Genomic DNA, 16121 nt, shown 5'->3' with positions numbered 1-16121 from the left:
AGCTTCACTTCATCCGCTTCAACAAGTGCCCCTCCTTTCTTTCGTTTCTCTCTGTCGCCTTTGTTTCTTATTCAAACCCGCCCACGCACTTATACGACATTCGCAGCGCGAATTGATTGCCTTCTTCTTCTCTCCATTTCCATTGTCGAGGCCGGTGGTGTGATTGGCTTCTCGGCAAGCTCACATCGCTTCGCCTGGGCCCTTCGCCCCAGACTCGGCTTTGCTTTTTTCTACTTCTTCTGTCTGCAGGCTATAATCCACCGCTTCTTGACAAAGCTGGAATCTAGCAGCAGCAGCAGCAACTTCCTAACAGCATATTTCTTTCCTTGGATGATTTATGCCAATCGTTGCATCGACAGCCCATTCTCCAGTCGCTGATAGAATTGCCCAAAATGCCTGGCATCTTCTCTCGTCGCAAGAAGGACGCAAAGTCCAAGAAGAACGGACTCGACGACGCAGATTTACTTCCGCAGAAGAAACAATGGGACGATGCTTGGACCCGCAAGACGGTTGAGCCCGAGGAGATTCGGGAGCTTCTGCACGGCTGCTGTGAGGAGCTCAAGTCGCGAGGTAGGTCATTCACCAGCGCTGGACGTTGGGCAGCTTGTCACGATTCTAGTGATTTCTTGCACATTTACCTTTGACTAACCATTGCGCTGCAGGCCTCGATCATCCATTCTTCCTACTCCCTTTCCGACCGACATCGAACCCCAGTGCCGTCCGCACGTTTATTCGAAACTTCTTCAGCCAAGACCCTCCGATTAGCGGGGAGATGCTGCTCCAGGAGCTGCGCATGACAGAGCCCATGGTACGTATCTCTGTTTGCATGACAAAGTGAATTGCTCACAAAAAGTGCAGGTCATCTCGGGAGTCGTAAAATGGTGCTGGAGCCGTCTTCACGGAGGCCTCGTTGGCTGGGATGCGTATGAGTTGTTCAAGGTTGGAGAACGAGGTATGTGATAGGGACTACTAATAAGCATTTACGATTACATGCGGGTGCTGACTTTCTGGTGCTACGCAAGACTCCAACATGGCCCGCGATTCATTCAAAACGTTCATCCCCCTCAGTGTGGAAAATGCGGCGCGCCAGCAGATAATCTTCGATTTCTTTGGTCTGATAGCGGCGGTCGCTGCTCATGGCAAGAACAATGGCTTTGGTGGGCGCAAGCTGTCTCGTATGGCCTCGTGGTGGGCCTTTGACCACAATGATACTGGCAAAGGTTTCGACGGTGGTTATGGGGCATGGCTTAGGTACGACGACGATCTGCCAACTCTGAATACGGAATAACGATGGAGCTTCATGCTAATATTTTTCGTGCTTGCAGTGCTGCGGATGCCACCAGTCATCTCTTTTTCGCTTATCTGAGGTCGCTTTCCCCTGAGCAGAACCCCACAGGAATCACCATGCTGCCCAGGTCTCTCCAGAAGCTGCTTCAGGAAACCGAGTATCCTCCGCAGAGGCCGGAATTGCTTTTAGTCAAGACCAAAAAGGTGGTCATGATTGTTGACACAGTTTCCCCGACCCCGTTCGCCTTGTTGCGCCGAGCAAACCACTTTCAATACCGTGACTCGGATAGCGAACTCCAGGAATTTTCCAGCTACGAAGACCCAGTGCAGGCACTAACAGACGAATGTCAGCGAGTCCTCAAGGCAATCTCATCGGCTAATCAGTCACAAGCGTCGAGTGTCAAAGTTTCTACGAGCTTACGAGATGCCTCTTGGTCGCGATTCGAGGATATTGGATTCGCCAGCTCCCTGGAGGAGGAAGACGACGACGAAGGAAGCGTCGTGCCAAAGAGAAACCAACAGCTCAAACAGTTCCAGGGCCTCCGCAACAGCCCTCTCTCCGGCGGCAACGGATTGGCACGCCCGACTACGCCTTCGTGGGCAGACTTTTTGTCGGCCGGTTTCGTCGACGATAACCAATCAAGGCCCAATTACCTGCTGCCTCCCGACAAGATTCTCCCTCCGCTGTCGCCAGATAGCCGTCAACACAGCTCGCAATCTCATAACCCAAGGCTCGAGAGCGAACGTGATGTTGAGCCTGGAGAGCTCGCAAGTATTAGGGTTATCGACCTGGATGATGCTTTCTGGTGGGTGTGGATGACCAGTCTTGCTCCAGAGGAGACCCCCGAACGCAAGTCAGCTTTTGGTAGATGCGCTGTTGTTGAGACTTCCATCCGTGGTTGCCGCTGGCTTGTTGTGGAGGAGATCATCGCAGGAGCAGCTCCCGACGCTCAAGAAGGAGCCTATATTGCGGAAAAGAAGGGATTGTTTTCATGGACAAAGCGTTCCAAGACCGTCTCTCGACGCAAGAAGTCTCTTGACAAGAATGACAAGACTACAACCGCCAACGCCAACGATAGCAAGGCCAGCATTGGCCCGGATGCTCATGCTAGAGTCCAGGCAAAAGCTGCCCAGCTAAGAGCTCAGCAGGACCGAGAGGAGAACCGCCCGGCGCCTGTTGTTCGCCGCGGCCGCACAGATGCCGAGTTGATGGCTGAAAAGACTAATAGTGTTATGACCCTTCAGCCCCATATTCTGGGCGAGGCCTCCTCAGCCATGAAGTGGGTTAAGAAGTACGACAAGGGTACCATCAAGGATATGTATATGGCCAACGACAACGCAGGTCGAGGAAACGCAGTTCCCGAACCTACCGAAAACCACGAAACTTCCAGTGACAATCTTCCCTCGCCCGCAGTGCCTCCAAAGGATACTCTTTTGACACCGGCCGCCTCTCCTTTGCCCCATGGACACTCTGCCTTATCATTGGTTCCCGAGAATGTTTTGGAAGAGGCGCGATCTCGCTCTCCTCTCCCTGAGCAGGCTCAAACTCCTGTGTCTGCCACTCCTGAGCAGCCAAAGGCGGAGCCCAGCCTACCTACACCGCCCAAAGAAGAGCCCGCTGCACGGGTTACGTCGCCTACCTTTAATGGGAAGCCCTCGTCGTTCGAAACTCCACGGAGCCCCGAACCAAAACAACAGAAGGGTGGCTTCTTGAAGATCTTTGGCCGCAAGAAGCGTGCCTCCAAGAACTTGGAAAGTGTTAAGACTGATTTGAACAAGATGCTTGAGCAGAACGCTGGCAAGAAGTCTATCGAGAAGCCAATGGCCAGTCCTGCCGTTGTCTCCCCAATTGAGCAAGAACCGGACACGCCAGTGGACGGAGAGCCGATCTACGAGCCGATCTACGACCAGCCGGCCGATGATGATGCTGCAAACGATGATGCCCCTAATCAGCCAGAACCTGAGCACGATTTCTCAAGATTCGACCAAGGCCCTCTCGATGATGTACCAGCCTTTGTCCCAGAAGATGATGATGAGGATGAATATGAGGATGCGGTGCCACCACCGATTGCTCGTCCTGCCCCCAAGTTTCCCTCGAAGCTGCCCGTGAAAGAAGCAACTCCTGCTCCTCCTGCGAAAGAAGGACTCCCTGCTGGAATTAGCCCTGGCATTCAGGACCGTTTTGCCCAGCTCCGCAAGAATGCGGCTGAGCGAACTTCTTCCCGCCCAGATGACTTCCCCAAGCCCGCAAAGACTGAAGGCGAGGATGGAGAAGAGAGTACGTGCTAATGACTATCCACTCCTGGTTTTTATAAATGTGCGTGCAATATACTGACTTTTCTGCAGCAATCGAATCTCGAGTCGCACGCATCAAGGCCCGAGTCGCCGAGCTCACTGGCAACATGGAGGGCACATCAGTTCCTCTCCGTAATAACTGAGCGAACAAGCTAAACCGCTTGAATCCGTCCGATTTCTTGTTATCAATACTTCTTCTCGTTACTATTTCTGCCGCAATTTGATACCACTCGTCGTCATTTTCCCTTGATCGCAACCAGAGATACGATGCAATGTGCAGCGTTTCATTTTTAATACTAGTCCATTCTCTCTTTGTCTCTTTTCCTCTCTTTATCCCATCTTTATTTCTTTCAGACTTCTGTATGATACCACCCCAAAAATAGGAGGCGAGTGCGGGGAACATCAAAGCAAGTCGACATGGAGTTTCAGCCTTTTCTCCTACCACGCACGATCTCAATCATCTTTACACACGATAAAAGATAATGTTGAAAAGGTTTATGCGTATGGAATCTGGAACCTGTCTTTGGCGTTCCCCTCTCCTTCCTCTATCTACCTGCCGTTTTGATCCGGGATAAAACTGTCTGTCATATTTCCCTATTTTCTTTTTTCTCAATTCTTTTTTTTTCCCGCCGAGTTTTCTTGATTTTGTCCTGTCCTCAAAAAGAAGAGCGTTGGAGGGTTCCATATGAAGATGGAAGATGATGAATGTCGTTTGATACGTAGTCCCTCGAGGTTTTGAAGCCTGATATAGAACCTGAGAATGCAAGAAATACTACTCGTGCTTTTATACTTTTTTACTAAGATGCGTGATTGAACTTTGAGTATTGTTGTGATATATATATCAGGGGGCATTGCCATTCTTTGTCTGCTCATGTAAAAGTCGATACGCACAATGGCGGATCTCCACGCTGCAGGTAACGGTTTGCGACAATCGATCCGGATGTCTGAATTGATCAGAGGGCATCATACAAAGTATTTCCAGATATAGTAGATGGAGTAGATGGAGTAGATATAGTAGATAGAGTAGATAGAGTAGTTGGCGAGACCTTGCTTTTTTTATGACGACCGCGTAAACACCCCAACAACAGCAGAACTCGGTGAGGAGCTGCTGAAAAAACTCGATGGTCGGAGGAGAAGATGACAGTAATGCAGTGAGAGCTGTGGGCAGAACTGGAGACGAGCGTCGTCAAAGATAGTGGTGAAAGCTTCTATGGAATCAAACACCTGATCGAAGTTGTAGGTGTTCAATACTGCCGAGGCCTTTACCACTCTCTTCGACGAAGCCCGTATCCAGTTTTATCCTCAGTTATCGACGGCATTAGTATTGTCGTCGCCACCAACTATCGAGTTTTTTTCAACAGCTGCCGACGGAATCTGATCGTCGTTGGGGTATCTACGCATTCGTCATGGAGAAAACAGGATCTTGTCCCCTGCTGTAGATTGGCTCATGAACTAATGCCAAAGCTGGTGTTACCTCTAGGCTTCGACAATACGATACCTTTAATGTCTACAGCATGCCCTAGTATGTACGTGCTGCTTGTTGTAATGGGTATCGAATTACGCACAAAAGCCTGCTTGTCTGGACTCCAGTGCTCCCAACAGTCACCAAGGTTGCTTGACGCCGACTGTTGTTTATGTTCTTATAGGTGGACAAACGGAAGCAACCCCAAACGAGCTCACGCATCACGTTGGTGATTGCATCTTCAGACGCCATGACGATAAAACGATGACGACGAGAAGAGTGGCGATGATGACGACGAGCTGTCTTGAGACCAGACAAGGAAGACGATGGAGAGACAGAGAATGAAGACCTTGAGAAAGAAGAGAGAACGGGAGAGACAGACAGTGACATAGTGAGGTTATAAGCCGTCATTATGATTCTTCCAATGGCCTCTTACTCGATTACCCTGTTTGCTACTGTGAAGCTGAGATGATTACTCGCGATGAGTACCTTATTCTTCCTGCCTGCAAGCTATGATGAAGTATCTTAAATGGCCTTGTAATCCTGACGCTCTCATGACCTTATGCGTCCCTAATTCCATACCAAAAAATCGATCGTCCGTCATTCCTTCTCTGCGGAATCCTCTCTACCTCCTTCAGCCCTGCTTTCTACTAAAGCCTTCATGAACCAGAGGACTCCAGCGTCTGACTCCTCTCTTTTACTTTGATGATCCCTTTCCGCTTTTCCATTCTCATCAAGCTTTTTCATAATCATCTCTTGGTTCTTCTCCAATCGCTCCATGCACTTCATGATCATCTGGTGATCATTCTGACCAGCCTTCATGACTCTTTCTAACTCCTTGATGCGCGCCTCTTGATCTGCTGAGCTGCTGTTCTGTGCCACCTTCTCAGCTGTCGCATTGGTCTTCGCAGACGCCGGCACCTTCACTGCTGAATCAGTCTTCGCCATCTGTGCAAAAGCTTGCATCATTGCACCGGTTCTCTTTGGCGATGCGTTCCTCACTTCGGGTGTAGCTTCCTTGGCATTATCCTTGGTCAGCGTGTTATTCCGACTCTCAGTCGACCTTTTCTTCGAGTCGATGATCGGCTTCTCGCCGCTGCTCTTATATGACGTGCCCTTCAGGTCAGGCTTGGTTCCTGATTGGGGAGTGCTTTTCGATCTTGGTGTTTGCTCTCGCAATGACTCGTTGCTGGTGTCCTTCGAAACGAATCCTCTGCGATATATATCCAGCTCCTCCTCTGTGGTCAGCGTGATTGTAATGTCATTCTTCGTGACCACTCCATTATGGCAGTCCTTAAGGTCCTCAGGGGTCAAATCCATCCAGCTTAGCTTTTGCAAACGGATTTGATCACCATGACCTTGGTCCTTCTCATTGCTGACTTTTCGCTTCTGCGGCAAGATGCTCGGGACCAGTGTGCCTTTTTGAGTTTCGTCTTCAATCTCCTCATCATTGTCATCAGCATCTTCTTCTTCTTCGTCATTCTCTTTGTCCTTCTTGTCGTCATCACTGGGATCTATGCGCAGCCAATCTTCATGATTATTGGCGATTTCCAAATATTCTTTCATTTCCTGTTCATCTTCCGGATGACCATCATAGTAGGCGTCCGAGGCATTCTCGAGCTCCAAGGTCCTAAACTTCTCCTCGACGATGCTAAGATATCGCTTGTGAAGACCCTGTGTGGGATATACCGCTACCAGCGTGACATAATCCGGCCAGCGCAGTTTTTTGGGACGATCATGGCGCGACGTGGGATGTATCGCGCGTCGATATAGAGGATGACATGCAGGTGATCTGACAGAGGACTTTTTAGTCTTGTATGCACCCTTCTTAATGATGTCGACCATTGTCTTGCAGTCCTCCATGCTCATGACTGCTGCTTGTTAATGATAGGCCTGGACGCATCTTAAAGCTTCAAACCACCTTCTATTCCCCCGTTTGACATTCAGTTCTGAAAAATTAAGCCGAGGTGGCTTGTGGCTCTCTGTATCCCCCATGGTAGTCTTGCTCTCGAACGCTTCGGGTGTTGGTGGTAGGATTGGTGAAGAAGAATTGAAATGAAGGTTCAGTTCAGTCTTTTTTCGCGAGAATAAATAAAGCATAGGCGGTCAAATAATAGCGGTAGGATTAATGCGGCAGAAACAAAAGCTGTTAATCTGAAGTCGGACTGAGATAATTTCGGTTTGCAGCTGGCAGCAGCTGCTTTCGCTCCTCAAAGCTTTGACACCCAACTCCCATATACTAGCATTTCCACTTATGTCGTATAAGACAAGAAAAGTCAAAGAAACTACTTTAAGCAGAATTGATAATAGAAGAATATTAATTGAGGATCATCGTAAGTCTGAGGCTTCCATCATCGCAAATTTCTCAAAATAACATTCCTTTATTTTAATTTACAGCATTAGGTTTACCCTTACTATGGTGCAGGAAAAGAATACTCTGGTAGAGGAAAAGAATCAATCTTCTTGCGAGAATAAATAGAGCTTTAGTGATGAAATGATAGCGGTAGAGTATATACGGCAGAAACAAGAGTTCCTTGACTTCAACAAGTTCAGTTTGCAGCTGGTGGCAGCTAGAAGAATGTCACATGATATTCATTTCACCCTCTACTCTCTTATAAAATCCTCCTCTTCCTTCTTCCTTCTCTTCCTCTTTTTTTCATCCTTGTTCTTACATTCATAGCATATTCTTCTTCTCTGTCGACGTTACCAGATATACTCATTCTAACTACCTCCATCTACATTCCAATACCTCTACGAACAACAGTACGATGCCGATAAGCAACTCTCAAAACCACGCCGTCAATGGCACGACAGTATCTCCTGTCCGCCTATTGCCACACGATAACCCGTGCCCAAACCCGCAGTTACCTCCTTTGATCATTTAAATTGACAATCCATATGTCCGACAGCCAGGGGGTCAGGATCAAACATTTTACGTTGCTGTTATTACGACCTACTAGGGGCAGGCTACAAACATGACGCAAATTGACCAGAACGAATACCTGAGCTTAATAAAGGCGTCATATTTCAAGATGGATCGTGACACTGAGCGAGGAGCTGTTCACCACCCTCTTTATTCGAAGCTAGTGGATGAGCCTACGTGGGCTAAGTTTGTTTTCCTATCGGCGCTTTACCCAGATATTTCACGTATCATAAGAAGAGATCCAACACCATTTCAACGGCAAATGATATCAGCATTTAAATCCATTGAGATCGAAATTGATTATAAAGGCTATTTGTTTTACAAACCTAAATCTCAGCGCGATGACCTTCAAGACAAAATATTTTCGTCGCCCCCATCTGGCCCTCACTCCGATCTGCTAAACACAATATCGACTATGCAAAATGCAATTATGAAGTTAGACGAGAAACTTGACGCAACAAGAGAGGAGATGAGACAGCAACGCGAGCAACACGAGCAGCATGAGAAGACTATGCAAAATGCAATTATGAGTCTGAATGAGAAGTTTGACGCAATAAGAGACGAAATGAGACAGCAAGTCGAGGAGTCGAAACGGAAGTTCAAGACGGGAATCGAAAGAATCCTTCAGCTATACTCTTGAAATGTGGCCGAAGTTGTCGACGTTACACGCAATAACGATTCGGCGGCGATCAAGTTGGAAACTGCGTCGACGACATCTGCAATAGAGTCATATATGGAAAGGCGATAGTCGGGCATCGACTCGAGAGTGCTGCCGGAATTGAAGTCGGTGATTCCATGATCCGTCAAGCGGTCAACTTTTACTTGAATAACACCCTCTCTTCTTTGCATTTGACCTGAGGGGTCAACTTTTTTTTGCTTTTGCTATAAAAAGGCGCGTTGCGGCTATAGGAGGTTTTCATAGGATTGGGCAATGGTAGTATGAACATCATAATAGACATGATGTTTTTAAGAGACCACTCTCTCAAAGCGAAAGAAACTAAAAATGATTGCTTGAGATTGTAGTTGTTTCATGCTCACATCATACTAAAATAGAGCATGTATTCAGCAAAGAGGTTGTGAATAAGGGCAATATCTTAATAACCGCAGAGACAAGAGTTTTCATCATGTTTCCTAGCTTCATTGATGTGATCTAGTTCCCAACTGGCACCTCCTGCGGTGATGAAGCAATAGGACATGATGTTGGAGAATAAAGTTCATAGATGCCGGTGGGTTGGGAGATGTTAAAGTCTTTTGGGATGCTACTGGAGGCGAGGATTAGATTTCGGGCGCCCCGAAATGGCAAATGATGCGTATTTACTACGGATAATAGTATCCTAACAAATGGTCAATGTACAAGTCCTGACGCTCAGGCGTCTTCGAAAGGCAGAAATGGAATGGAAGCCAACTTGCTAAACGCCGCCCACGAGAAAAGAAAGAATCAAGACGAAAAAAAACAAGTAAAAGCCAATGAAGCAAACTCCCAGAATATTGAACCCTCGGGTATAATGCACGTATATCGTCACTCGCTGCGAATCAGTCATCTTTGGTCTTGCGCTCGTTAATCAACCTCCATGGCATCGCACGGATCGTCCACGTGGAAGAACGGAGCTGACGCAGGGTCGCTGCGCGGCATCGTTACGGCGGGGGTCTGGAAGTATGTCTGAGACGCCATTTGAGGCGGCATGACATTGTTGGGTATCTCGTCGGGCTTGACTATCTTCTTCTGCTCCTCTCTCGCTCGATGTCGGGCTTCGATGATGGCCCTGCGCACGCTGTCCTTTTCTTCGGGCACCGAGAGGGACTTGGGATCGCTGTAGAGAACCAACTGCATGCCAGCCAGCTCGCCCTCATCGTTGGCCAGGATGTGGCGCGGGATGCGGTTCTCACGCAGATGCTTCTCGATGTCTGGCAGGAAGACGAGCTTGCCGTCGTCGTTTTCGCTGTCTGAGGAGAGCTCGGCATCCAGATCGTAGATGTACACTTTGTGCTTGGAATCGTCGACCTGCATCGTCTCGTTCTCATCCGACGTCGGCTTGGGGCATGTTGACGATGCGGTGGCAATGGCCGGTGTCTCGGCCTTGACGTGGAGCTTGGACTTTGGCTCTGTCACAGGACGTTAGCGAATTGACCGCTTACGGAGGTGCTTGGAATGCATTGGGCTGCATCAACATAAAAAGAAAAAGAAAAAGAGGCAAGGAGACGAAGTAAAAGAGAGTAAAAGAGAATACACTAGATTAGCTGCAGATCTCACCTATATTGAGCCGACTGAGGCGCTTCGAAAGGCGCTCGCGATCCGAGTCGAGCGTCTCGGCCTTCCTCTTGCGCCGCTGCCTCTCCATAGTGAGGATGATGCCTGGCGCGGGCGCGGTCCCCAGCATTGTCTGTATGGTCTGTTTGTTCCGTTCCGCCCTGCTTAGCCGAGCCGAATTGGAGAACAAGAAAAAGAGTCAAACTGTTACGGAATGCCGCCGTTCAAACTAACTCGCCGATTGCATTGAAGCCCTGCCCGTGTGACTCCCGTCTGTGCTGATGCGGACGCTGGCAAGGTCGCGGCTACAGTGCAGCAGCTCGGCCAGAAGCGGGCGACAGACGTCCTTTGTAGGCTTGAGTCACTCTTGTAGAAGTTTCTACAAAACCCACCCGCCACAACCCCGCCGATTGCTCTCCGAAGCATCGCATCTGCACCCTCGCCTTCGTCTTTGCCTTCGCCTTCGCACTTTTGCAACCACGCGCTTTGCTCTCCAGCCAAGAACTCAGAACCAGACTTTTGCAAGCATGGCGGGCAACTGGCCCGAGGCGCAGGTGCGCAAGACCTTTTTCGACTTTTTCGAGCAGAGGGGGCACACGCTGGGTAAGTGGTGAAAAAAATATTGAGCCGTTGGACAGGCATCGCCATCACCCCTCCAGAGTGGCGGGGTTGACTCGGTTTGGGGGAAACGAGAAATCGTCAACTCGCGATGGGCTGCAACGACAGAAACAAGATGCTGGTTGATTGTCTGCAATTCTCAGTCTCAACCACGTCTCTTTTTCATCGATTGCATTGCCTACTCTACAGCATTCATCCCATCGCGGCGGCCCATCCACCATCACCAAAACTATGACTGACACATGCTGATATTTTTTTTCTTTCTTCAACAGTGCCCTCTGGCTCCGTCGTGCCTCACAATGACCCGACCCTACTCTTCACCAATGCGGGCATGAACCAGTTCAAGCCCATCTTCCTGGGCACCGTCAACAAGTCCGACCCCATGAGCAACCTCAAGCGCGCCGTCGACACCCAAAAGGTCATCCGCGCTGGTGGCAAACACAACGATCTCGACGATGTCGGCAAGGACAGCTACCACCACACATTTTTCGAAATGCTTGGTAACTGGTCATTCGGCGACTACTTCAAGAAGGATGCTATCGAGATGGCATGGGAACTCCTGACTAAGGTCTATGGCCTTGATCCCACTCGCCTCTACGTTACATACTTCGAGGGCAACCCAGCTCTCAACCTCGAGCCGGATCTGGAGGCCAAGGACTTTTGGCTCAAGACTGGTGTGCCTGAAGATCACATCATTCCTGGAAACATGAAGGACAATTTCTGGGAGATGGGTGACCAGGGTCCCTGTGGTCCTTGTTCCGAAGTCCACTACGACAAGATCGGAGGACGCAACGCTGCCAGCCTCGTCAACATGGACGACCCCATGGTTGTCGAGATCTGGAACCTCGTTTTCATGCAATTCGACCGACAAAAGGATGGCAGCCTCAAGCCCCTGCCTGCCAAGCACATCGACACCGGTATGGGTTTCGAGCGTTTGGTCTCTGCCCTCCAGGATACCGCTTCCAACTACGCCACCGATGTCTTTACTCCTCTGTTCAAGAAGATTGAGGAGGTCACTGCCGCAAGACCGTATACCGATAAGTATGGCGCGGACGATGTCGATGGTATTGATACCGCCTACCGAGTTGTCGCAGACCACATCCGAACCATGTCCTTCGCCATCACAGACGGTGCCGTGCCTAACAACGACGGCCGCGGCTATGTCATTCGACGAATTCTCCGACGTGGTGTCCGATATGCCCGCAAGTACCTGAATGCCGAGATTGGCTCATTCTTCTCCAAGATTCTGCCTGCCCTGGTTGAACAGATGGGCGAGCAGTTCCCTGACCTCGCCAAGAAGCAGGGAGACATCAAGGAGATCCTCGACGAGGAAGAGGAGGCCTTCTCCCGAACTCTGGACCGCGGTGAGGCCCAGTTTGAGAGATATGCTGCCAAGGCCGCCAAGGACGGCGTCAAGAAGCTGGAGGGAGATGTCGTCTGGAGACTCTACGACACCTTTGGCTTCCCTGTCGACTTGACCAAGCTGATGGCTGAGGAGCGAAATCTGGACATTGATGAGGATGAGGTTGCCGTTGCCCGTGAAAAGGCTAGAGAGGCTAGTAAAGCTGTCAAGGATTCAGTGCAGACATTTGCCAAGCTCGATGTTCACAAGATTGCCGAGCTCGACTCAGGGCTCAAGGTTGCAAGGACGAATGACGACGCCAAATACCTCAGGGGCGACAGCAAGGGCAAGGTTCAGTACATCTTTGATGGCCAGGCTTTCGTCAAGACGACCAAGGATATTCCCGCCAACACCGCCATTGGCGTCTTGCTCGACAAGACCAACTTTTACGCAGAGTCCGGTGGTCAGATTGCCGACACCGGTCGCATCGTCATTGACGATGTCGTCGAGTTCAAGGTCATGGATGTCCAAGACTTTGGTGGATATGTCCTCCACAGCGGCTACATCGAGTACGGAGTGCTTTCTGCCGACGATGAAGTTATCTGCGAGTATGATGAGCTTCGCCGCTCGCCTATCCGTAACAACCACACCGGCACACATATTCTCAACCACTCCCTGAGAGAGGTGCTTGGTGAAGACGTCAACCAGAAGGGTTCCCTGGTGGACAATGACAAGCTACGGTTTGACTTTTCACACAAGACTCAGGTCAAGCTCGATGAGCTGAAGAAGATTGAGGAGCTCTCAAACAAGTACATCCGCGCCAACTCCAAGATTTTCTCCAAGGAGGTAGATCTCGACCTCGCGCTCAAGATTGAGGGCCTTCGTGCCGTCTTTGGCGAGACTTACCCTAACCCCGTGCGAGTGGTTTCCATCGGCATGGATGTTGATACGCTGATTTCGGACCCCAAGAATGCTGAATGGAGAAAATACAGTGTTGAGTTCTGCGGTGGCACCCACGTCGACCAGACCGGCTTGATCAAGGATCTTATCATTGTCGAGGAGAGCGGCATCGCCAAGGGTATTCGTCGTATCATCGCATACACTGGCGAGGCTGCCCACCAGGTCCAGCGCGAGGCCCAGCTGTTTGAGCAGAAGCTGGTTGACCTTGAAGCCCTTCCCTTTGGCCCCGAGAAGGAGGCCCAGGTCAAGGCCGTCTCACAAGACCTTAGCCAGCTGGTCATCTCAACACTCACCAAGGACGAGTTCAACCAGCGTTTCCAGAAGATTGCCAACGCTGTCGTTGCCGAGCAGAAGAAGAAGCAAAAGGCGGAATCCAAGACTGCCGTCGACACCGTTGCCAAGCACTTTGAGGCTAACAAGGAGAGCCAATGGTTTGTTGGCCGACTCCCCATCAGCGCCAACGCCAAGGCTGTGGGCGAGGTCATCAAGCACTACCAGTCCAAGGACATGTCAAAGTCTGTCTACTTGTTTGTCGGCAGCCCCGAGGAGGGCGCTGTTGCCCATGGAGTTTACGTCGGAACTGTGAGTTGTTTCCCATGTAACCCCTTTTGTTGTCATATTTGATGAAAAACAACACCATATGAACATGTCACTAATATCTTTTCTAGCATCTGTCCTCACAAGGTGTTACTGCTGAGCACTGGGCTGCCTCCGTGTCCGATGTGATTGGTGGTCGCTCAGGCGGCAAGGAGCCATCTCGCCAGGGCCAAGGAACCCAGCCGGAGAAGATTGACGACGCTGTCGAGACTGCTCGGAAATGGCTGAGCGAGAAACTGAAACTGTAAAAAGTTTTGTGTATTATATATAAGGAGCTAAAGCTTTGTTTGTTGCCAAATTGAGAAAAAAGAGGTACATATGAAATTGGGAGAATGGGTCTATTGGGTGATAGATGGGCTATGAGTAAATAGGTAGCGCCAGATGAGTAGAATGATATATCACAATTATTCATCTGAAGGTCGAATTGATAGATGTTGTTGATTTTGTACTTTTCAAATGCTCGTAATATGTCTTGATACAAAGTCATATAAGTCGGTTGAGATGTCTATATACACTACTTATACAGTAACCATGACACTGGCGTTTCTATAATGCGACAGGAGGGGATTCTCTCCGCTCCGCGTCTCCGTGTCCTCGACATAGGCCCACCGACGCATGAAATCTCCGTGGGACATGACGCGGGTCAACTTGCCAGTGATGGCCCGGTAAATAGCCTCGGTGATGTTGAAGTCTGTGGGGAAGAGGATGTCAAAGTAACCTTGGTGAACCTACATTGTCCAAGCACGTTAGTTTACGTTCATGAGATGTTTTGGTCTGTTTTTTGAACTTACAAGGGGGGTTGTGACGGGGACCATTCTTCGCTGGAAACGTGTCTGCACGACGGGAGCGTTGAGGCCCTTGATGGCTTGGGGGAGAGCGTCGAAGTCGGACGTGAGGAGACGGTGCGCGGGAAAGTATTTTTCCAGGACGTCGAAGAACTGCATGAGCCTGGTGGGGATGAACTCGGCGTGGGAGAGGTTGGCGGCAAAGGGCATCTTGGTAGATAGATAGCGGAGAAGAGGGTTGGAAGGATACGGCTTGGGATAGTTTCCTCCGGTGGCAGCGTGGCGGACGCGAAAGAATCTCGCAGCCAGGGGATCCAGCTCATGGACGTAAAACTCGTAAAAGTCGCCGTCACCGTCGATGAGCACGTGGCCCTGCAGGGGCTCCTCGGTGGTGACGTCGTACCGGATGCCGTCGTGGGAGAAGTTGTCAAAGACCTCCATGGCGAGGAAGAAGCACGGCGAGGGGACGTAGCGGTCCCACTCGAAGATGGACTTGTTGATGATCTCGACTTTATCCGCGTGGCCGCGAGACTCGGCGGTAGAGAGGAGGTGGCGGTTCTGCATGGCGGCGAGGGAGGAGGAGATTTCGATGATGTTGAACTTTGTGCGGGCGTAGACTTGGGGGTCGGCGGCGCGGATGTAGTCGAGGATGTTGAGCATGAGGGTTCCTCGCCCGGCGCCCATTTCGAAGATGAGCAGGTCGTCGTAGGGATACGTCGTGAGGCGATAGTTTGAGACCAAGTACCGGGCAATGGCCTCGCCGTAGTACGGCCTGAAGAGCTCCGTGGGCGTGTGCCACAGCTGTCTCGTCGGGCTCTCACCCTCTTTCTCGTCGAGCAGGTCTTCGAAGTCGGTGTATCGCTGGCCCAATTCGGCCTGGAATTGTAGCTCGTCACGCATGGCATTGAAGTCGAAAGGCTCGCCGGGGCTAAAGATGACGGCCTCCTTGGAGAAATAGCCGTACGAGGGATTGTACAGACTGTCTGCCATTTTGCCCATTGTCAGTCAGCCTTTCCAAATCTGCGCATGTGAGAGCGCATGAGGCAACACAACACATACCGTCAATAAAATCCCGAAGCAGCATTTTCACTTTCCGGGGCCGCTCCGTCCTCTTCTTCAGCTCCTGCAGCGAAATGTACGGATACTGCGCAAACTCTTCTCTCCGGTCCTCGGGCAGAATGTGCGTCCGTTGCTGCCAGCGACTCTCGTTTGTCTTCATGCCGCGATCTATCGACGGTCTTGTGCCGATGCTGCGACTCGGCTGTCTTTGCCTGCTGGCCAAGCCACTGCGCAGGCCATTGCGCAGGCCTTGACATCCGCGAGGACGGTGTCGAAATAGCTGGCGGAAGAGATGGGCCACAATGGGAGAATCCATGATGGCAAACAGTCACGATGCTTTCACAAGGTGAAATGTTTCTCGTCCCAATCAGGCGCTGTAGCTATTGGCAGATCCCGCAGCTATGCCCGGAAAGTGGTTTGTTCCGAGTAGGGCTGCCCCGCGAGTTCCCGGTACGTACCTTTTTCTTTTTCTTTTTTGCGCTCTAACACCGGCCGGGATCAGCAATGACCTCAGAAAAGACAAAGTTTAGTCTATCCTACAGAAC

The 16121-nt window shown here is 50.4% G+C and overlaps 6 protein-coding genes across 6 annotated transcripts; 3 read left to right on the top strand and 3 right to left on the bottom strand.

Moving 5' to 3' along the window:
- Nucleotides 1–392: 392 nt before the first annotated feature.
- Nucleotides 393–3725, top strand: M431DRAFT_482254 (hypothetical protein; the record flags this gene model as incomplete). Its single annotated transcript, XM_024916029.1, has 6 exons — nt 393–570; nt 663–808; nt 859–952; nt 1023–1251; nt 1326–3565; nt 3634–3725. 6 exons carry the CDS (start codon nt 393–395, stop codon nt 3723–3725), a joined length of 2979 nt encoding a protein of 992 aa, XP_024774781.1.
- Nucleotides 3726–5644: 1919 nt separating this feature from the next.
- M431DRAFT_554276 (hypothetical protein) lies at nt 5645–6962 on the bottom strand (the record flags this gene model as incomplete). The annotated part of the gene is made up of 1 exon (XM_024921395.1): nt 5645–6962. The coding sequence occupies exon 1, from the start codon at nt 6911–6913 to the stop codon at nt 5645–5647; it is 1269 nt and encodes a 422-aa protein (XP_024774780.1). The 5' UTR covers nt 6914–6962.
- A 1057-nt stretch (nt 6963–8019) lies between these two features.
- M431DRAFT_531135 (hypothetical protein) lies at nt 8020–8997 on the top strand (the record flags this gene model as incomplete). The annotated part of the gene is made up of 1 exon (XM_024920815.1): nt 8020–8997. The coding sequence occupies one exon, from the start codon at nt 8020–8022 to the stop codon at nt 8605–8607; it is 588 nt and encodes a 195-aa protein (XP_024774779.1). The 3' UTR covers nt 8608–8997.
- A 528-nt stretch (nt 8998–9525) lies between these two features.
- Nucleotides 9526–10306, bottom strand: M431DRAFT_84439 (hypothetical protein; the record flags this gene model as incomplete). The annotated part of the gene is made up of 2 exons (XM_024923431.1): nt 9526–10070; nt 10219–10306. The coding sequence occupies 2 exons, from the start codon at nt 10304–10306 to the stop codon at nt 9526–9528; spliced, it is 633 nt and encodes a 210-aa protein (XP_024774778.1).
- Nucleotides 10307–10742: 436 nt separating this feature from the next.
- On the top strand, nt 10743–13980 carry M431DRAFT_84706 (hypothetical protein; the record flags this gene model as incomplete). Its single annotated transcript, XM_024923465.1, has 3 exons — nt 10743–10818; nt 11106–13717; nt 13804–13980. The coding sequence occupies 3 exons, from the start codon at nt 10743–10745 to the stop codon at nt 13978–13980; spliced, it is 2865 nt and encodes a 954-aa protein (XP_024774777.1).
- Nucleotides 13981–14250: 270 nt separating this feature from the next.
- Nucleotides 14251–15892, bottom strand: M431DRAFT_495327 (hypothetical protein; the record flags this gene model as incomplete). The annotated part of the gene is made up of 3 exons (XM_024917349.1): nt 14251–14460; nt 14524–15500; nt 15577–15892. The coding sequence occupies 3 exons, from the start codon at nt 15890–15892 to the stop codon at nt 14251–14253; spliced, it is 1503 nt and encodes a 500-aa protein (XP_024774776.1).
- Nucleotides 15893–16121: the final 229 nt, after the last annotated feature.

The sequence above is a fragment of the Trichoderma harzianum genome, assembly GCF_003025095.1.
Source record: "Trichoderma harzianum CBS 226.95 unplaced genomic scaffold M431scaffold_6, whole genome shotgun sequence".
Lineage (NCBI taxonomy): Eukaryota > Fungi > Ascomycota > Sordariomycetes > Hypocreales > Hypocreaceae > Trichoderma > Trichoderma harzianum.
This window is presented reverse-complemented; position numbering and strand designations above follow the sequence as displayed.